Source organism: Eschrichtius robustus, chromosome 15 (assembly GCF_028021215.1).
Source record: "Eschrichtius robustus isolate mEscRob2 chromosome 15, mEscRob2.pri, whole genome shotgun sequence".
Taxonomy (NCBI): Eukaryota; Metazoa; Chordata; class Mammalia; order Artiodactyla; family Eschrichtiidae; genus Eschrichtius; species Eschrichtius robustus.
Genome location: NC_090838.1, coordinates 86,229,150 through 86,251,129, shown reverse-complemented (window position 1 = coordinate 86,251,129; position 21,980 = coordinate 86,229,150). Strand labels below are relative to the sequence as shown.

General features: G+C 45.7%; 2 protein-coding genes across 5 annotated transcripts in view; both read right to left on the bottom strand.

Annotated features, from left to right (window-relative positions):
• Positions 1–1,589: 1,589 nt before the first annotated feature.
• On the bottom strand, positions 1,590–6,435 carry ITPRIPL1 (ITPRIP like 1). Of its 4 annotated transcripts, none has more exons than XM_068565074.1 (3): positions 6,095–6,435; positions 5,910–6,034; positions 1,590–5,062 (listed from the first exon to the last, which is right to left on the bottom strand). In XM_068565074.1, exon 3 carries the CDS (start codon positions 5,046–5,048, stop codon positions 3,405–3,407), a length of 1,644 nt encoding a protein of 547 aa, XP_068421175.1. In that variant the 5' UTR covers positions 5,049–5,062; positions 5,910–6,034; positions 6,095–6,435; the 3' UTR covers positions 1,590–3,404. The 4 variants fall into 4 exon arrangements, with proteins under 4 accessions (XP_068421175.1, XP_068421174.1, XP_068421176.1 ...); XM_068565073.1 differs by having other exon boundaries at positions 5,910–6,013; XM_068565075.1 differs by having other exon boundaries at positions 5,910–6,013; positions 6,189–6,435.
• Positions 6,436–10,819: 4,384 nt separating this feature from the next.
• LOC137777410 (fragile X messenger ribonucleoprotein 1-like) overlaps positions 10,820–21,980 on the bottom strand; it is a 20,829-nt gene continuing 9,668 nt past the window's right edge. Inside the window, 1 exon segment of the mRNA XM_068564175.1 lies at positions 10,820–10,887. Within this exon segment, the coding sequence (XP_068420276.1) occupies positions 10,820–10,887 (68 nt within the window).

Genomic DNA, 21,980 nt, shown 5'->3' with positions numbered 1-21,980 from the left:
CATTTCTGTAGGCCAGGCCCGCCTGGTGCAGGCAGGTCTTTTCACCTCCCATTCTGAATGCCTTCTTTGTCTGGGGGGATTAGGACTACAGCTGGTGCCAAGAGATCCGTTCAACACTGGTATCAGTGGCGTGCAAAGCTCGACTCTTCTGTCTACAAAAGTAGTGGGGCCCCTCCTCCACCCCTCATCTGCCAGAAAAGTGCTGGAGCCATTCCCCTTCTGTATTTTTCACTCCTCACCCAGATTCTAATTCCCCAAAATGGATGCCAAACAGCCTTAGTTTAGGTGAGGAATAATAGTGTTATCAGCTGGCTACCTGAACAAAGTCTTTTGGCTGAAATTTGCCCCGACCTTCCAGCCTGCAGCTGGCTTATATCAATGTAGTTCATGATATAAACCACCAAGTCACTGGGGTTCAACAGGGCATGTAGTTGAAATGGCTTTGCATTTGTTTTGGCCTCTGAGCAAATGCCTTTAATTTTTGTATGTGATATAAAATTCCTGAACTCCTAAGGACTGGACTAAGAACCAACAATTTCTATCTTCCAGAATTCCCAAACAATAACATACCACCCTTTATCTTAAAATTAATATAGTTTATCTTAAAATTAATATAATGCTTTTTGCTTTTCAAAACACTGTAACCCCTACATCTTATTCCCAAGATTGTGCTGGAAGGTTGCTAGGACGGGTACTTTCTTCCAGGCTCTGCCACTTATGAGCTATGTATACTCCTTCTGAGCCTCAGTTTCCTGGTAGGCAAAATGGAGGGGTTAAAGCACCCACTTCGTGGGGTTATAGTGTGAAGATTAAATGAGTTACCAGATGTGCAGAACAGTGCCTGGACCATTGGCAATGCTCAGTGAATGCTAAGTATTCCCATTACTATAATCGCTGTTATATCCTGGGTGCCAGCCAGGTATTGTTTAGAATAAAATTGAGCTTCCTGAGTATCTGGAAGCTTCCCCTTTCATTGTAAGAGTATTCCCAGAGCACAACAGCTCTGTTCTTCCCATTAATACTTGTTTTTTCTATACTCTTTCTTATACTCTCTGCCCCACCCAAGCTTTGCTGACTGTTCCCTTTGTATTCTTCCGCCCACTCATAACTTTACATTTTCTTCCTTGTCTTGTACTAGACTGGAAACCACCCAGTCCTAGATCATACCACCTTCTTTCTACCTGACAGGCCTATGCCTTCTGGAGTTTATATATGTTGTTTGTAGACATTAAGACCTTTTAATTTGGCTGATATTTTGGTTTGGACACCATGAAAATGAATAACTTGGGTGTTCCTTAAGATTCTGAATTACTCTTTCCTGGTTACCGGCCATGCCACTGGGAAACCACAGGGCAGACTGGTTCAAAGTACATTGAGAAACACCAGGATGTACTGGATGAAGCGATCAGGGTAACGTGCACTTCTTGGGAACAGGCATGTGAGAATGCTGATCTGCTGTTACTGCAAATTCCAACTGATACAGGAAATAATCTTCTTCATTGATTTGGAAGTAAAACACCAGCAAATTATTTTCTAAACAAAAAGCATATGTATTTTTTTAAATTAATTAATTAATTTATTTTTGGCTGCGTTGGGTCTTTGTTGCTGCACGTGGGTTTTCTCTAGTTGCGGTGGGGGGGGGGCTACTCTTTGTTGCGGTGCGCGGGCTTCTCACTGCGGTGGCTTCTCTTGTTGCGGAGCATGGGCCTTAGGCGCATGGGCTTCAGTAGTTGTGGCACGCGGGCTCAGTAGTTGTGGCTCGCGGGCTCTAGAGTGCAGGCTCAGTAGTTGTGGCACACGGGCTTAGTTGCTCCGTGGCATGTGGGATCTTCCCGGACCAGGGCTCGAACCCGTGTCCCCTGCATTGGCAGACGGATTCTCAACCACTGCGCCACCAGGGAAATCCCAAAAAACATGTGGATGTTTTAAAAACACCAAAATCCCACCAGCATAGAACCAACCATCATTGCATCTGCACTTGAAAGCTGTACCTGGCAGATATCAGCAGACAACGTGAGAACACAGCAGCTCTTGTGCAGCAGTGGGAGCCCCAAGTATTGGCTGGCATCAGCTTCTGGGACACTTGTAATTTATTTTTGCTGGGGGGAGGGTGTGGATTCTATAACCAAAGGCTACGAGGCCAGCACCTAAACCCCCAAGGAGGTCACATTAAATGTGGGCCAAGGTTCTCCTCCCCCGAAGATCTTCCTGGCAGTGCTGGGTAGGAACAGCACTGGTATTTCCAAAACAACCACACCCACAACTAGAGTCACATTTCTTAACACTCCTCCCCAGGATGCCCAGGGTTTTGAAAGAGGGGGAAATATACCAATCATATCTCCAGAATTATGACTTTGTTAGAGCTGAACTGCTTCACAGTCCCTTCCTGTCCAGCCCTGGCAGTGGGCCTGGATTGTGATGACCCCGCTTTGCAAACCCACAAATGTAGTTCAAATAATCCCTTTGTCTTCTTTGAAAAGAGAATACAAAGGCATTACCAGACTGAGAAAAAGCACAGCTACACGTGGTAGCTAAACCTCCTTTCCATTTAACAAATAAGTGGCTCCCCTCAGAAACCGTAATTGTTCATCTCAGAGCCCCCCAAAAGACTGTCCTCCTTAAGGGTTTTATAATGTTTCCAGGCACTGAGGAGGTCATCAGATGTTGACGATGTAATTAATTTTAGTAAATACATTATTTCAACTATGGGACAGGCCACTGTTGACTTAATATTTGTCTGTGAGTCAAGTTATTTGGGTAGTATTGGAGTTCTTTTCAGATGCATAAAACAGCTATATTATATTGCACATATCATATGAAAATAGGGCTAAATTAAGAAAATGGCAAATAAACATCTTGGTTATATCTTCAAATAGTGGAGGTCTGAAAAATTCGATCCTAAAATACGAGAAGCTACCATCACAGTATTTGGGATAAAATGGAGTGCTATCAGCTTGGATATGAGTTGGGCTGAGTTCAATAAGGAAACCAGTTTACAAGGGATGTGCTCGGAGTCGTTCACAAAAGAAGGAATAAGCTGGAATGGAAGTGTTCTCTGGTTCTCTGACTTCCAGTGTTGCTACAGAACCCAACTTCACAGGCCTCTTCTGGATCTCAACTCTTTAGCAGCAAGATCCTCCCATAACATCTGTTACCCTGGGCCCTCTTTGGGTCATGATGAAAGTTAAGTCAGGAGAAGAAAACTTCGAAGACCCAGCCTTGATTAGGCCCTGCAGACTGGACCCCTCCTCATGACCACTTCACGTACTCCTAAGTGTCTTAATCTGTCATAGCCCCCACTGGCAAGGTGAAGATCACGTATACTGCTGATGTGTCTGAAAAATAAACTCTTTTGCAGCCTGAGAATCAGAAATACCTTCTCCCCCTTTTTAATGGCCTGTACATTAATGTGCCCCAGCCAGCGAGGCACAGGGCAGAGCTTTCACCTGGGTCAGAAGGTTGTGGAACTCTTCCACTGCCTGTGAATGTGCCATGGGGTTTAGCACCAGGTGTTGGAAGAGATTGACGGGCTCAGCATTACGAAATGTCTTAGGGATCGGGATGGTCAGGGGCAGGAAGGTGTTACCAATGAGGAAATGACGGAGAGACCTTTGCTGGAGGCCTCGGCCCAAGAACCAGAGGATGTCCTGGAGCCGCTGGGAGAGCATGCCATGCTGCCAGTCTGTTAGGGGCAGCTGCAGCAACAGGTGCATGAGGGCTGTTTTGAAGTGGTAAGAGGTGAGGATGGGGTGGGAAGCTCCCTGGGGTAAACTCTGAAGGTCCCGGAGACTCAAAATGATCTGGAGGCACTTGAGGTGACAGGTGTTCTCGGGAGCAAAACGCCCGACCAGCTTTAGGAACAAGTGCTCACAGGCTGCAAAGGACTCGGGCCAGTCCACGCTGGTGAACTGTTCCTGGTCAGGGGCCTGACTCACCAGGTAGACCAAGGTGTCTTCCCGTTGCACACCCAGGACCAGGCGGATTGAGAGAAAGCGGCCTGAGCGGTAGTCCAGCCTGAGCTTGCAGGAGGTGGTGGACGGCGGCAGGCTGAGCTTGAAGTCATACTTGTGGGCCACGAGGGCCCAGGCATTGCCCACCATGTTCCGGAACCACTGCACGGTCTTACACACATCCAGGTAGGAGCCGGTGCAGAGAGCTGCCTTGATGGAGCTGTTACACTTGCCCAGGAGGGCTGAGTGGTCCCTGTGGTGGTGCACCAGGCACAACACGTCCCCCAGAAGCTTCTCGCGCTTGCACACGCATTCCGACTCGACCAGCACGCAGCCACAGCGGCGGCCTAGGGCCAGATCCCTCATCTCCAGCACAAACATAGTGCCCTGGGGGGGAACAATGGGCACCAGGATGTCAAATTTCTGGGTCTCGTGGAGGGTTCCCCATTTCTCGAAGGCAGCCCCGATGCCCAGGCAGTCCTCCAACTGTGGGTGAGCCTCCCGGCGGCTGAGCACCCGACAGGCCTCGATGAGGTCGTCCACAAAGCTCTCCACGAACTCGCAGGTGCAGGGCAGGTCCCGGGTGACGTTCTGGATGTGGTGTTTGTGAAAGGATTCCAGCACCTCCCTCGGGGGGAAGTCGGTAAGCCAGTTGGAGGAGGTGACAGGCACGCCACGGACCTCCTCCTCCTCCTCATCGCTGCTGGAATCAAAGGCCGGCTCGTGCTGCATGTTCTGTCGCAGGAGCTCAAAGATGAGAAAAAAGCAAAAGAGGCCAGCGTTCCACAGGTTTCCCAGCATCCAGCCCAGCGGCCCCTCCTGGCCATCCGCCTGGAACGGCCACCCCCTGTCTTTCTTCTCCAGCACTAACTGGTCACTGGATGTGTCTCCTCTCCAGAAGTTCTCTGCCTTCTGCTTCTCCTCAGCTGCTCGCTTCCTCTGTTCAAACTCTAGCTCTAACTGGCGCATCTCCTCGCTCATCCGCTTCTCCAGCTGCCGACTTCTGGCTAGTGTGTCCAGGTCCATCCGGTCACTGACCATCAAGGGGTGGTGCACAACATACATCACTGCCAAGAACAGAAGGCTTATCACAGCCATGGAGGCCTCTGCATCTAGAGAAGTAGGAGGGTGGGAGTCAGTGGTGATCTTCGGGACTCATCTGCTCTCCAGCGTGTATTCCTCATAGCCCTGGAACCCCAAATCCTGGAAGTCAGCTACTCAGGAGGAACAGAAAGCTCACAGAGCTGGGGTTGGACAGAGCAAGGGCGGCCTGCCTGGGAGGATTTGGGGAAAAAGGGGGGCAGCAGGATGTGCCACCCAGCCTCTCTACTGCTTTCCTTCCACATGGTGTGGGTGGTATTTAGGCCTCCAGAATGTGGACATGGGACTCTCTTCATTCCTAGAATGGGGAGGGGGACCCTGTTCTAGGGTGGCCTCACCCAACCCATCAGTCCACCATGGGCACCAGGTGTGCCCTGCTGATCCCAGAGGCTCCCTTCCATGGGCAGAAGGCACTGGTCTGCCTGGGCAACACCTTTCTTGCCAGGCCGTCAGCCCCAGGCCAGGTGGGATGCTGTAGCATCCCACTTCCTCTGACTTCACAGTCCTCATTCTGCTCAGCCTGTGTCATCGGACCACTCAGCAGCTCCTCCTCCCCCGTGCCCAGTGGGCCAACCCCCCGGGGGGGAGGCGGCCAAGGAGGCACAGTGCCACCAGCCACTTCTCCACTGCTGCTGCTGTGCTCTCTGAGGTCCTACCGGGGCTGCCGGATACCCCATTGGTGGGCCAGGCCCAAAGGCAGGCACAGCTCCACCTCTTGGCCCAGGAAGCTTCGTGAAGAACCGGATGCCCAAGGACTCCTGAGAGCCCGCAGTAGTGGGTTCCTCTGCCTACCCATCCACCACAAAGGCCTGAAGCTTCCTGCACTCACCCAACCTGTTCACAAGCTACTGGGCTTACCGAGATCATGAAGGACCAGCCGCGTGGGCGCTGAAGCCAGGTGGGGGGACTCTCCTCCCTTTGGAACTCGTCCTTGCTTAGTCTCACCGCCCTCTCCAGGAGCCCTGTTAAAATTTACAACGTACCTGGGGGCTTTGGCTCAAAGCCATGTGCCGCCCCACCCCCACCCCCCATTCATAACTTACCCAAATTCCACGCCTAGAGATCTGAACTCTCATCCTCCTATTTAGACCAAGCCAACTCAAGGTTTCTCCCGGGACCTGGGACCAGGTTACTCACGGTCGGCGTTAGCACGAACACGGTCTTAAAGAGCCCGCGCGGCCTGACTGTCCCCGCCTTCTCCCCCGCACGGTGGGGGCTCCGGGTTCCTCGCCGGGTCCGCCCGCGGACATGACCCCGCTCCCCTCTCCCGGGGAGCACACCATGTTTATCCAAGGGTCCGATTGTCTGTGAGCCGCGGGCCCCGAGACCCCACGGTGCCGCGCGCCGCTCCGAGGGCGCCAGCCGGACAACGCGCTCCCGCGGTCCAGGCTCCGCCCAGCCCCGCCCAGCCCCGCCCACCCAAATCCCCGCCGCGCAGCGAGCGCGCAGCAGGAGTCCAACCCTGGGGCCGGGTGACCCTCCTCGTCAGCGCGCGCCGTGTGTCCGCCGCCTCGCCTCCCGAGGCCCTGCGGAGGGGCTGTGGCCACAGACTCGCTGCTGAGGGGCGCTCACACCGCAGCCGATCAGCCTCCCTAGAGTCGCGCAAGGGGGCACTGCAGGGCCGGCTGTCCGCTTCACTCAGCTGGGTTCAATGGAGAATACACTTAATGGGATTTTAGAATACACTTACAGTGAGGATGATGGTGGCATAACCAAGAAAGCATGGGGGGACCGTCATTCCCACTTCAGGCTGGCCCTGCGCAAAATGGTAGTTCCCAACCGGGGTCCTTGGACTCTTTCATCAATAGAAATTTGTAAAAGGCCAGATGAGAAATTCAGGCAAGGCTTTATTGGGACTCCTGCTGCAGCAGGAGAGAGAGAAAACAAGCAAGTTTCCCTTGCTCATTCCCTGAGGGGGTGGGGGGAGCTGGTTTTTTAAATGGGGTGAGGGTAGGGGCAGGTCCAGGGGTCTGGGGGGAGGGGTGGCTTGGGTGGTCTGACCATCCTCTTGGTGGTGCCCTTTGCAGGAATCTTGCCCAGGACCCTGCTTTTGCTGGGACACCTCAGAAGTGGCAGTTGGGTTTTTGGTCTTTTTGTATCTTGTTTATAATTTGCCTCAAGTGTCACATGCATGTAGTTATTTTTAGTCCCTTATAGTTTCTTTGTATTCTGTTGCGGAGGAAATGTTTGTCCAGGTGCAAGCACTGCAGCAAAGGATCCCAGGTCCCCTCTGTCTCAGTACAGCAGGTGAAGTGTGTGGTCAGCATCCTTAATGTGCCTCACCAGACTCAGGTGTCTTTCCCCAACCCCTTTCTCCTATCAAAATGACTCTCATGAAAGGACCAGACAACACCCAAAGACCTGGCCTGAGGCCTTACTAGCCTCTTGGGAATAAGAATCCTAAATCTACAGGGTGACTCAGGTGATAAGATGGGTGTGTAAAAGAGAACTTTATAAAGTGTGGAGACCGGACGAGCTTATGATTCGCTAAGGAATGCCAACGGAATGGGCTTTTTGAAAAGGATCTTTAGAGTCTCAGACAGAACCCCAACCTTCCTTCCTGTCCTGTGTCAGCTATCCAAGGAGAAAAGGAAGTAATGATCTCTCCATAATTACCAATTAAAGTCCTTCTGCTGAAAGACAATCAAGCTTCACGCTTCCTTATCCAGGGTCAATGCAGAGGGGACGTCAAACAATTTGGACAGTACTTCCAAAAATACTGATGTATGTAATTGTGGAGGGGGAAAGAAAGACCGTCTTCTGGCTGACCATGATTGAAGTTCCAAAGTTACTTTTTTATAAACTTGCATGATGAAGAATAGACCACAGGCTACTCCTACTAAGCATCAGTGCAATTGAGCAATAATAATGAAATTATCATTTTAAAAGTTATGACATGACAGTGTCAGGATGAAAAAAATACATTTCAGAGTGGGCAAAACAATGGTGTTTAGAGCCATGTGTTTAAAGGTGTGTTTTCATGATCAACTAAGGGTTTGCTTTTAAAGTGATTGTCAGGTTAGAAGACATTTGCTAATTCATGGTCTGCACAGAAATTAAGTTGGTTGCTATATCAAATTAGAGACTCCAAGCTAGAGAACTACTAATCCGTTGAAAGATTACACTTAAATCAACAAAAAGCCCTCTAGCAGTGGACATTTCTTGGTCTGTTTTCTGGTGATTTTTCTTCTTCAACATGAAGTTGGCTTAGTGAGTGGGATTAATAGGAAACCAAGTCATTCGGACACCTTGTCATTCACAGTAATTGGTGATTGTACACAAATGACACATGAGTAAACTATAGCAGCGGTCACTCATTTAACAAATATGGTCGTTTTCCCCAAAAATAAATTGAATAGATTTATTTTCATCACTAAAAAATAAATACATGGAAAGTAAGTACCTACGTAATTACTTGATTCTGCCTCTTGGCCTGCAAAACCTAAAATTTGTTGAAGACTATTAGCCTTTTGGGGAGAACAGTTGCTCAAAGACTTGAGAACATTGGAAGAAACATCAGTCATCAATTAGAAAGCATGGCAAACAGTTTTGAGTGGTTTTCCTAGGCTTGATGAATCTACAGATGTTACTGATACTGTTCAGTTGCTGCTGTTTATTCAAGAAGCCAAAGCAGAGTTTGTAGTTACTGAAGAAGTAGATTTTATGAATAGTCTGCATGGGACAACTAGAGGCAAAAATATTTCAGAGTTGAGGGACTTCCCTGGTGGTGCAGTGGTTAAGAATCTGCCTGCCAATGCCGGGAACACAGGTTTGATCCCTGGTCTGGGAAGATCCCACATGCCGCGGAGCAACTAAGCCCATGTGCCACAACTACTGAGCCCGTGTGCTGCGACTACCAAAGCCCACGAGCCTAGAGCCCGTGCTCCACAACAAGAGAAGCCACCGAAGTGAGAAGCCTGCACACTGCAAGGAAGAGTAGCCCCCGCTTGCCGCAACTAGGGAAAGCCCACGCACAGCAACGAAGACCCAACAGATCCAGAAATAAATAAATAAAATTAATTAATTTAAAAAAAAAAGTGAGGGAGCCATTATTAGCCTGTCTCAGGTGATGTTATAGAAGGTGGAAAGAGGCCACACAGAGAAGACTCCCACTGCTAGAGTGGATGGCAGATTATTCGTGAAAAGATAATTATGATCATTGGGATAAGCTGAGCCATAGGTCTGTGAAGATATTTTTAAATGATACACAAACCATAAAGTTTTGTAAAAGAGTCTTGTGGTGCACCCACGTATTTCCAGTATGTTTACCAAAAATAATCAAATCACTACATAAATCTTACACTCATGTTTTGGTCATCACACAATACACCTATAAAAACATACAAATATACTGTATATATAAAAAATAGAATGTGTAAATCTACATCAACATGGAAAATAGACCATAATATATTAAGTGGGGGGGGGGGGGAAGCAGGTTACAAAAGCATGCTATGGTTTAATACCACTGTGTTATGTGTTGTGTTTATATACTACCTAGGAAATATGCTTAGGAAAAAAGTTTCAAAGGGTAAATTCCAAAAGATTTACAGTGATCTTCTAAGGGTGTAGGGATTGATTACGGGTGACTTGTACCTCTTTCTACGCTTTTGAACTGTTTAACAATGAGCAGGTACTATTTTCACGATATAAAGATAACATTCAGACAATGCCCAAATTATGAATGAATGGGCTCTGGTGTGTCTTACTCGAATGGAGCTCAAAATGCGTTTTCTAAAGAAACAGGTGCGCCCAAGCTGGCATGTGTAACCCAGGACCTGATTTGTGCCTGAGCGGCGTCCTCCGGGTTCCGGAGACCCGGGGAAGGGGCTTCCTCCTCCCGGTCAGTTCTGGGGGCTCCACGAGCGCCCTCCCTTCGCCCCTCAGAGGCAACTGTACCCGGAGCCGCGCCTGCACCCTCCTACGCCCAAGCTCCCCCACCCCATCTCCGTGCTCTCAGCCGGGTCCGCTCCTCCGGGACACATCAGTCACCGCGGGCGAGATTGGGGGCTCACAGTGATGGGGCTCATGGTTGCAAGAAGCTCGCGACCCTCCCGAAAGTGGAGAGCCTGTGAATGAGGGTCTGAGCCATCACTTCCCTGTGCTGCACTAACGAGCAGAGTGCTTCTGCGGGGGAACCTTCGCGGACTTTCCCGGGAATGCCAGCTCCCACCCCGACCCCAGCAGCTCGGCTCGCCCCTGCGCCTTCCGGGCGATCTTCCTCGGCTTGGACATGTCGAAGTTCTCACTATGGTGTTGTAAATTACTTTCCTTCTAGTTCTCATTGTGTTGCAGTTAGCACTTCCTTTAAATACTGTCCGTGAGGAGCGGTTGTTTTGTTTTTGGTTTTTTTTTAAATTTAATTTAATTTTTTTTTTACTGCATTGGGTGTTCGTTGCTGCGCGTGGGCTTTCTCTAGTTGCGGCGAGCGGGGGCTACTCTTTGTTGCGGTGTGCGGGCTTCTCATTGCGGTGGCTTCTCTTGTTGCAGAGCACGGGCTCTAGGCGCGCGGGCTTCAGTAGTTGTGGCATGTGGGCTCAGTAGTTGTGGCTCGCGGGCTCTAGAGCGCAGGCTCAGTAGTTGTGGCGCACGGGCTTAGTTGCTCGGCGGCATGTGGGATCTTCCCAGACCAGGGCTTGAACCCGTGTTCCTTGCATTGGCAGGCGGATTCTTAACCACTGCGCCACCAGGAAAGCCCTGACGAGCGTTTTAACTAACGACAAATTTCATTTCAGGATAAAAAAGGCGTGCTTTCTTCTGGGCGGCCGCTACGGCAGGGGCGGGTCCTTCCTCCGAGGGACCTGCGCCCCCAAAGGAAGACCCTTGTAGTCCGGATCTGGAAATGAGGAGTCTCAGGTTGCAAACCCAGGTCAACAGAAGGCCTGCGGGCAGAACCAAGGAAAGACGAGGCGGAAGGACTGAGAGCCCTCGCGTGGATCTGGTCCCCCTGTCAAGACGCCAGCTCTCGCCCCGGGGGCCGGACATTGCTGGGAGCTCAGCGAGTCCCCTTGCCAGTCCCCGTGGGGGCGAAGAAAACTCCTTTGCACGATCCATCCTTCCAGGTTGGCCGGATAAAGAGCACAGGGACCGGGTCTCTGAGCCATGTCTCGCTGCCTGCTATCTGGGGCCTGGAAAGTTCTGAACCTCCCAGAGCCTCAGCTTCCTCATCTGATAAACACGACGATAAAAGTCCTTTCCTTTTAAGGTTAGTGTGCAGATTAAATAACCCCATATATTTAGAGGGCCTTGCTCACCGATTAGTCACCCGCCCCTCCTGGGTGTTGATATCTCATCTGTGTTCACATTACAAAATATGGCACTTACCACAGAAATCTGCACCTTGCTGAGTTGGTTATCTGTTGGTATCTCTAATGAAATTCTGAGCACCTCAAGGGCAAAGACTAAAATTAGACCTAGTTCAGTTCTGGTTGTGCAACAGCTAAGTGTTTTTGAATGAACGAATGGAATAAATGAATGACACAGGTTTGAGTAAATGATACAGAGTGTTCCAGCCATGAAAAATAGGAGAGTGTTTGGGTAGGGTAGGGATCGTACCTTTTTGCTTTTATAGGCTGTTTGGAAGTTGGAGATAACTTACAGGAAGCAAGCCTAGGATCCACACAGAATCCTGACCAGGATGATGCAGAAATTGGGTCTATGGCCAAGAATTAGATAAGCAAATAAACAAACATTTAGATCTTAAATAAAATATTTGGTTTGGGGGCTATGGGTGGTAGATCAGGGAAACCAAGGCAAGATAACAGGATACAGTAAACAACTATGTGAGAAACCATTTTTCTCAACCACAAATTTCAAAAAATCATTTTTTTTCACAACTGCAAGGTTTTCATCAAACCAGCTTCTTGTTATCACAAGTTGCAAAAATTATCTTGCTCTGGTGACAAACATTTTTCGAAGCTTGCTGTGCAGTCAAGGCCCGTGTGGACAGACTTGTATGTTGTTGATGCTTCTGAACGTAAAGGGGAAGTCGAAAATTGCTCCCTTGTTTTCAATCAGCCAGGAATGCCCTGTGGAGGAGGAGAATTATTAATAGAAGAGCTGCTACCTGTGCATAAAATGCACCACTCCTGATTGATCAATCTGAATGGCATATCATTGCACATTATTTACTTCTCATATATTTCTTCAGAAAAACAACAGGCTCTCTCCTCTCAGATGTAGCACTTGTACTGTTGGGAGGACAACAAATAGATGCTAATGATTAAATGGAGATTTCAAAGATGTAAGCAGATTCTGTCCAAAGTCTATCATGATGAATTGTTCATTCGTTCAAAAAATATTTATTTGAGCATTTTTTATAACCATGGAAAGTATGTTTGGATCAGATACAATGAAAGGTATGAGAACAGGAACTAAGTCCTCAGCAGGGATCTCACCTATACACACATATTTCCGGTTTGTTCTCCCATCTTGCTCTCAGTTTGCCAATTACCATACTTCTCTCTCCTAATGTTCTGATCTTCATCATTACAGAGTTTTCTTGCCATATTCTGATCTACTTACTTTTTCTTCTCGTGTTTCATTAGCATTTTTCCAAAGTTTTTTAGAGTTCTTTCGTAGATTTTCAGCCATTTGTACATTTCTTAAATATTTAAGCCTTTGAATAAAACAAACATTCAAAAAATGCATAAACATTTTTATCAAGTAAATACTGGTCAAAAAGGCATTCTATCTCCCCACAAATTGATTATTAATTACAAAAGGAAAAATAGTAGCTTCACAGCAGAGAGATCTGGCAAGAGGTCAAAATTAACATCACCATGGTGTGCTTCCTGGGACATAGAAAGGACACAACATCGCCCACATAATATTCCTGCCAAAAGTGCATAACTTGTATAACCCGTACTGTGGGGAAACATAAAATCAAATATAAAGATATTTTACAAAATAACTGGTGTTTACCCTTCAAAATGACAGTGTCAAGAAAGACAAAAAAGGGAATTCCCTGGCTGTCCAGTGGTTAGGACTCTGAGCTTCCACTGCAGGGGGCACGGGTTCCATCCCAGATTGGGGAACTGAGATCCTGAAAGCTGCAAGGTGCAGCCAAAAAAAAAAAAAAAAAAAAAGAATGGTGAGAGAGGAATAGCTCCAGATTTAAGAAAACTAAAGAGATAAGACAATTAGTGAAATGTATAATTCTGCATTGGATATTGGAAGCTGAAAAAGTGCTATAAAAGACATTATTGAGATAACTGTCTAAGTTAGAATATGGCGATAGTATTGCATTACTGTTAGGTGAGAAAATGGATAGGTAAGAAAATGTCCTTATTCTTAAAAAGTTCACACTGGTGTATTAAGGATTAAAGGGGCATGATGTATGCAACTTTAAGTTATTTCAGAAGAAAACACATAGAAAATAGTAAAAACAAATGTGGCAAAATATTAATAATTGGTTAATGTGAATAAAGGGTACATTTAAGTTTGAAATTACTTCAAAATAAAATTTTTAAAAAGAAAAATGAATTTTATCTATATTAACACTTTAAAGTATTAATTTCAAAACGCAGAGCACATCTTAAGCAAACATGTTACACTTTAGAGAAATTCTATGCTTCATTTTATTTATTTATTTATTTTTAACATCTTTATTGGAGTATAATTGCTTTACAATGGTGTGTTAGTTTCTGCTTTATAACAAAGTGAATCAGCTATACATATACATATATCCCCATACCTCCTCCCTCTTGCTCTATGCTTCATTTTAAGAAGAGCAAACATTCAGAAACCACGATGAATCAGTCACTTCCTGCCTCTCACCCACCCATGGTGACATCTGTCAACTAACAGACATGGTTCTCATGTGACACTGGATGTTTGCATGTTCGTTGGTTGAAATGATCGATCACATGAATATCACACAAAGGTGAACCTTGGGAAGACACACTGTGATGCAGAATGTGACCATGCTTCAGCTTGGCAATATTCAAGGGTTTGGCTGTGAGTGTGAAGAGAAATCGGGTGAAAGGGGTGTCATGACTTAGAAAAGAGTAGTGTTGGGCCATATCAGGAATATTTTAAAGTAACTTTTGGAGTTTTAGGTATACAAGCAAGAGGTGTAATATATGTTCATTGAAGAAATCTTAGAAAATACAGGTAAGCAAAAGGAAGAAAATAAAAATCACCCACAACCCTACCACCCAAGATAACTGCTGTAAGCGTTTTGAAGTTGACATAGGTCTGAAGGATGTTCACACAGAGGCCGAAGCGTCGTTAACAGCGTGGCTGTGGGGCCCTACTCCCCCATTCTTCAGTTGTGAGGCCTTGGCTAAGCTATTTGGCCACTTTACATCTCAGTTTTCTTTATCTGTAAAATGGAGAAAATACTACTACCTTGCTCAAAGTATTGATATGAGTAAGTGAGGTAATATTTCTAAAGCACTTTAGAACAATGCCTGGCATATGGTAAAACAATATGCCTATTATGTAAATTTTCTTTTTCTCTTCTTTTTTTAAAACTGAAATACTGGGACTTCCCTGGTGGTCCAGTGGGTAAGACTCTGCGCTACCAATGCAGGGGGCCTGGATTCGATCCCTGGTGAGGGAACTAGATCCCACATGCGTGCCACAGCTAAGAGTCTGCATGCTGCAGCTAAAAGATCCCCCCATGCGGCAATGAAGATCCCCCGTGCCACGACTAAGACACGGCACAGCCAAAATAAATAAATTAATTAAAAAAAAATAACCTGAAATACTATAACAGGTAAAACTAACCTATAGTAGAAAAAAATCATAACAGTGAATCCCCCTAGGGACAGAGATTGATTAAGAAGGGCATGAGGGAACTTTCTGGGGTAATGATAATGTTCTATACCTTGGTGGGGGGGTTGAGTTTACACAGATTTATGAGTTTGTCAAAACACTGAGAACTTTACACTTAAGGTCTGTGCATTTCATTACATGTAAATTTTATTTCAAAGGAACAAAAAACTGTAAGCAAATATTGAAATATTGTTAATGATGTTCATGCTAAAGTATTTAGGGGAAAGTATACTGGTGCCTGTAATTTACTTCAAAATGCATCAAAAAATAAGGTGGATTGATGGATGGATAGAGGGTTGGATAGATGGATAGATATGTAATAAAGCAAGTATAGTAAAATGTTCATGTTAGAATTGAGGTAGTGTTCATCATAAAATTCTTTCAGTTTTTTGGTATGACTAAAATTTTTCATAATATATAAAATATGGGGAAAATAATATATAATACTGTGGTACTAACTTGCTGTTTCTGCTCTAAGATGTATCATGATAATCCTATGTTATTAGTCTTTTCTTTAAATGTAATCATTGTAATATCATATTCTATAGATTAATGTAATTAACTAAACCACTATTACATATTTCAATTAATTCTGAGTTCATTACAAAGCAGTGAGAAGAATGCTTCATGAAAGAACTCTCATTAATACCCTCAAAGATTTACGAGAAGACATTTTATCCATGAAACTAGAACAAGATACCCTTTAAAAAATTAGAGTCCTGGGGAGGGAGGGATAAATTAGGAGTTTGGAATTAACAGATACACACTAAAACAGATAAACAGCAAGGACCTACTGTATAACACAGGGGACTATATTCAATATCTCATAATAACCTGTAATGGAAAAGAATCTGGAAAAGAATATATATGTATATGTGTATATATATAACTGAATCACTTTGCTATACACCTGAAATAACGCAACATTGTAAATCAACTATATTCAATTTAAAAAAAATTAGAATCCAAAAGGATTTTTTGGAAACTAAAAACTTGATAATAGGAATGAAAAACTCTGTAGAGAGACTGAACGATAAAACCAAAGAAATCTCCCCAAGTTAGAGTGAACATGCAAAGGGCTGGAAAAAAGTAGAGAAAAATTACAAGGGGCAGCCAAGTAGGTCCAACATATGACAATTTGGTGTCCCAGAAAGAACAGGGAAAAAGGAAAGGAGGAAATCTCACCAAAGAAATAATGAAACAAGTACCCATAACTGGAGGACATGAGTTTTCAGATTGAAACTGAGTGCCCAGCACATGGATGAAAATAAACCCACACCAAGGTATCTTCAGAACACTCAGGACAAACAGAGGATTCTACAAGTTTCTGGACAGAAACAGGTCACATACACAGGATCAGAAAGAATGGTGTCAGACTTCTCAGCACAGCATTAGAAGCAAAGAGATGAAAGAACAATGCCTTCAAAGTTCTGAAGGAAAATGGTTTCCAAATCTAGAATTTTATGCTCAGGCAAATTACCAAACAAGAGAGTAGGAATAAAGAGGGTTTTAGCCATACAAGGTTTAAAAAGAAAATATAACCTCCCGTGTACCCCTTTTCTTTCTTTTTCTTTCCTTCTTTTTTTTTTTTTTTGAATTCTACCAGTCTTTGAGCACTTCACCTACTATATGCTGTGTTGAGTATTAGTTTCATACCTTTCATTTTTTAATTTTTTTTGGCTGTGGAGCTTGTGGGATCTTAGTTCCCAGGCCAGGGGTCAAACCCAGGCCCCCTGCAGTAGAAGCACGGAGTCCTAACCACTGGACTGCCAGGGAATTCCCTGTACCCCTTTTCAAGAAGCTGAAACCACCACCTTGCTGGCTGCCCAACTGCCTGTGCTTCCAGGCCTCCTCGTGGCCTCGCCTGCTTGGTAGACGCCCAGGGAAGCTGAGGCCGGACTTTTAGGCAGACATTCTGCCTCATCCGACCTTCTCCTGGTGCCTCCATCTATTGGGACCACATTGCCCTTTCTTTGCACAGCTGGGTTTGTGCTTGCTACCCGTTTACTCAAAACTGAGCTATATATATATATATATATATATATATATATATATATATATATTTTAAATAAAGTTATTTTATTTTAATTTTTGGCTGCATTGGGTCTTTGTTGCTGCACACGGGCTTTCTCTAGTTGCAGCGAGCGGGGGCTACTCTTCATTGCAGTGCACGGGCTCCTCATGATGGTGGCTTCTCTTGTTGCGGAGCGTGGACTCTAGGTGCGCGGGCTTCAGTAGTTGTGGCACACGGGCTCACTAGTTGTGGCACGTGGGCTCACTAGTTGTGGCGCACGGGCTTAGTTGCCCCGTGGCATGTGGGGTCTTCCTGGACCAGGGCTCGAACCCGTGTCCCCTGCATTGGCAGGCGGATTCTTAACCACGGCACCACCAGGGAAGCCCCCTGAGCAATATATTGATTACAGATCATACACAGGTAGTAAATTTATAAACAAAAGCAAAAGAATGGCTCACATAAAAGTCAGGAAAGTGGTTACTTCTGGTGGGGGGAGTGGGAGGAACCACTGGAGGCCCCCCATGGGGTTTCTGAGGTTCTAGGGTGATGGGCACATAGGTGTATGATCTCTTTTCCTATTTCTTTGGCACCTTGGTCTCTGGCAGGAATTAGTATTCCAAGCCTTCCCTAAACCTGCCCTCAGCTGTGCCTGCCTCTGAGAAGGGCTTACGCTTGGTGATCCTCCTCACAACGGGCACAGTCACGAGTACATGGCAGGTATTGTGTCCATACTTGTTGGCTTATTAAAAAGTTGGTTGCAGGGAGTTCCACGGGCAGTCCAGTGGTTAGGACTCCACGCTTTCACTGTTGAGGGCCCGGGTTCAGTCCCTGGTCAGGGAACTAATATCCCACAAGCCGTGCGGTGCCGCAAAAAAAAAAAAAAAAGTTGGTTTGATACACAGTTGGGAAGACTATGGTGCCTCAGGAAAAGATTATTAGGGCTTGGGATTTGGAGTTCATCCCAACCGGCAGTCTGGGCTGGGGGCTTGGAGCTGCCAAGATGAAACCAAATTGGCGCCCAAAGAGAAAGGTGGGCAGGAGTGCAGTAAGACGCAATGCAAGTATGGTTTTTTTCTTTAAAGGCTCCACTCTGCCATAGAAATTGGAGGGAATAGCATGGTAGGAATCGGGGAGCCTGAGAGAGGATCTGCCCAGTAGGAGATTCAGCCGGTCACAAGTCTGTCCTCCGTCTGTGATAGAAACCAGTCCTCGAAACTGCAAGCCACCAGCTGCCTGATTGGTTCTATCAAGGAGCCAGTATGAGCCATGCCTTAACACATGACTGCCTTTGCAGGGGGTCACCATTTCTATATAGTTATGACATTATTTCATTTTTAAACGAGCATATGGCAACCCACAGGCAAAAATGAATTCTCAGTCCCTTTAAGTCAATCACCTGGAGAGGCCACATATTCAGCCCAACAGTGCATTCTGGTACAGCCGCCCAACCTACAGCGATGCTGCTGGATATACCTTATGCCGGCAAACTGCCATCTCTGTGAGGGCTGTAGTTTGGGGAAGAGCCAAGAGTCATTCAGAACCCAGTGCGCTGTGTGGAAGGGCCATCAGGTTTGGTAGGACCATTTGGGATAAGAAAAGAAGGATATGGCAAAGAATGAGGCAGTCTTCCTGTGTTTGAGTCACAAACTGTCTCCAAACACAAAGTGTTTCATAAATACTTTTGAGAAGCACTATTTCCTGGCATAGTTCTAGGTGCCAAGCAGCCCTATGGAGTAGGTAAAACTATCCCCGTTACACAGACAACGCACCTGAGGCACAGAGTCACTACGAACTTACCCAGGGGAATTCCCTGGCAGTCCAGTGGCTAGGACTTTGCGCTTTCACTGCAGGGGGACTGGATTCGATCCCTGGTCAGGGAACTAAGATCTCCCGAGCCGCGAAGCACGGCCAAACAAAAGAACTTACCCAAGATTGCACAGCTAGTAAGGGGTGAACCTGGGATTTGAACCCAAGCAGTCTGACACAAGACTCCATGCTTTTTTAAAAAAAAGGTGTTTTTTTGATGTGGACCATTTTTAAAGTCTTTATTGAAGTTGTTACAATATTGCTTCTGTTTTATGTTTTGGTTTTTTGGCCCCAAGGCATGTGGGATCTTAGCTCCCAGACCAGGGATCGAACCTGCACCGCCTGCATTGGAAGGCGAAGTCTTAACCACTGGATTGCCAGGGAAGTCCCAAGACTCCATGCTTTTAATCACTACGTCAAACTGCCTGGAAGGGAACAAAGCTTTTTTAGAAACATGCACCAGATGAAATAATTAGAAAATCAATTTTGTCTCTACATATTTAAATCATATATATATATAGATATATATAGATATATATCTATATATATATAGATATATATCTGTATATATATATGAATTCTGTCTGGTTTCCTGGTACAGTCCTGGAACTAGTATAGTGGCTGGCACATAGGAGAGAGTAAATTTTGCTACATGAAGAAGTGAGTGAATGAATAAAGTAGTTCAAAGTATGCATTACTGGGTGAACTGATGTTCTAGGCAAATAAAGAGGGAAGTATCATTTATTGATTCCCTTCTTGATGTAGGACATTGTGTTTCCTGGAGTCATCTGATTTAGCCTCACTCTAACCCTATAAGGTGCATGTTCAATCCTAAGTCAGGGGCCATTTCACCATCCAATATGCAAGTTACCTTTAAAGGGCTTTTGGGTGACCCAGCACTCCTCTTTCTCAGCCCCAAGAATTCAGGCAACTTAAAGGCTTCCGGGACACACCGAAGACAATCACCTAGTCCCTTGGCGTTTCACTCTCATTTCTAACAGTCCGTAACCCCTGCCCATGGTCCCTCCATCAGGTGTACCTAATCTCCTGCTCCACCTCCTGCAGTGGCCTCCCAGCTCTACTCCCTGTCTCTGGTTCCCCACCCCTGGCTCTCCCACTATCCATCTTACCTACCACTGTCAGCATCACTTTCTCCATAACTAGCTCTGTGAGGAAACCCCTGCAAAGAGGATCTGGAATGAGATGGCCCGGCTTTGAGGCAGGTGAAGCCAGGCAAGTCACTTATCTTCTACGGGCCTCAGTTCCTTCCTTGGTAAAATGGGAAAAATCAATATATTTCATAGAACTTTATGGGAATTAAATGAGATTATGTGCGCTAAAGTATTTTGCAGGGACTTCCCTGGTGGGTAAGACCCTGTGGGGAACTAGATCCCACATGCCACAACTAAGACCCGGTGCAGCCAAATTAATTAATTAATTATTTTTTAAAAAATAAAGTACTTTGCAAATGCTTGCCACATGATCGATAGTATTTTTTTTTCCTTTGCGTAATCTAAATGTTGGTCCCTCTAATCAAACACCTGCTATAAAGTTGCAAGAAACAAAATCTCCCAAACCAGAAACTTGCTAAGGCTTCCTATTGTCTCCTAGGATAAAGCAAAATCTCTTTACAATGACATTATTTTTTCAAGAGATTCTAAGTTATATCTATCCAAGTTATGTCCCATTGTTCCATTCCTTACATTTGCCTTGCACTCAGCTGAATTGAACTCTTAACAGTTCCTGGGACTTGCCTCTGTCTTTCCACATTTATACTTTTGCTTTTTCTGTGTCCCCCTGAAATCTCCTCCACTCCCTGCCTCCACTGAAATCCTGATCGGCCTTTTTATATCACAACTGCAAAGCCTCAGCCAGTCTCCTAAATTAGAAGTGAGCTCTCTGATCTTCCAATGCCCCCTTGTGGCACTGACTGCATTTCGCTTTTTAATTGCAGTTATTCGTATGTTTTATTTCTCCCGCAAGACTGTAACTTCTCAGCAGTTCTAATTGTGTCTCATTTTTCTCTGTGCATCTAAAAGTGCTCACGGAGTTTACTGCACATATAAATATCTGAGAGGTAACTAAATGAAGTGACAGGCCTTAAGGTACAGAAATGTAGGGCCTGGGAGCCTGGGTAACCCTGTATCTAGGTCCGGGAGAGGCAGCACAAAGGGGCACATGCAGACTGGAATGAGGCTAGAGCTGAGCCCAACTTGGTAACTAATGTCCCCTCAAGGGTCTGTGCCTGTTGGGGTGCTCCCAGGTCCTTCAGCTTCGTGGGGATAATCCTGTTTTTAATTTTTTTTTCAAAAAAACCTTATTGAGATGTAATTTATACACCATACAATTCTTCCATTTTTTTAAAAAAGTATTTATTTATTTATTTTGGCTGCACCGGGCCTTAGTTGCGGCGCATTTAGTTTCAGCATACAGGATCTTTAGTTGCGGCATGTGGACTCTTAGTTGTGGCATGCATGTGGGATCTAGTTCCCCGACCAGGGATTGAACCCGGGCCCCCTGCATTGGGAGCGTGGAGTCTTACCCACTGGACCACCAGGGAAGTCCCAATTCTTCCATCTAGAATTTACAGTTCAATGGTTTTAAATCTGCATTCAGAGTTGTGCACCAATCACCACAGTCGAATATTAGAACATTTTCATCACCACAACAAGAAAATTTGTTCCATTAGCAGTTACACCCCATCCATCCTCTCCTACACCCTCCCTTACCTCCACCCCATTCCCACCCCACTGGCAACCACTCTACTTTCTGTCTTGATAGATTTGCCTGTTAATGAATTTGTGCATTCATTCATCAGTTGATGGACATTTGGGTTGTTTCCACTTCTTGGCTATTATTATTTTTTTTTTTTATAAATTTATTTATTTTATTTATTTATTTTTGGCTGTGTTGGGTCTTTGTTGCTGCGCACGGGCTTTCTCTAGTTGCGGCGAGTGGTGGCTACTCTTTGTTGTGGTGCGTGGGCTTCTCATTGCGGTGGCCTCTCTTGTTGCAGAGCATGGGGTCTAGGCATGCGGGCTTCAGTAGTTGTGGCTCGCAGGCTCAGTAGTTGTGGCGCGCGGGCCTAGCTGCTCCGCGGCATGTGGGATCTTCCCGGACCAGGGCTCGAACCTGTGTCCCCTGCATTGGCAGGCGGATTCCCAACCACCGTGCCACCAGGGAAGCCCTTCTTGGCTATTATGAATAGTGTTTCTATGAACATTTGTATGTAAGATTTTGTGTAGACATCTGTTTTCAATTCTCTGGGTAGATAGAGCCCTAGGAGTAGAATTGTTGGGTCAAATGATGTCTGTTTAACTTTTTTTTTT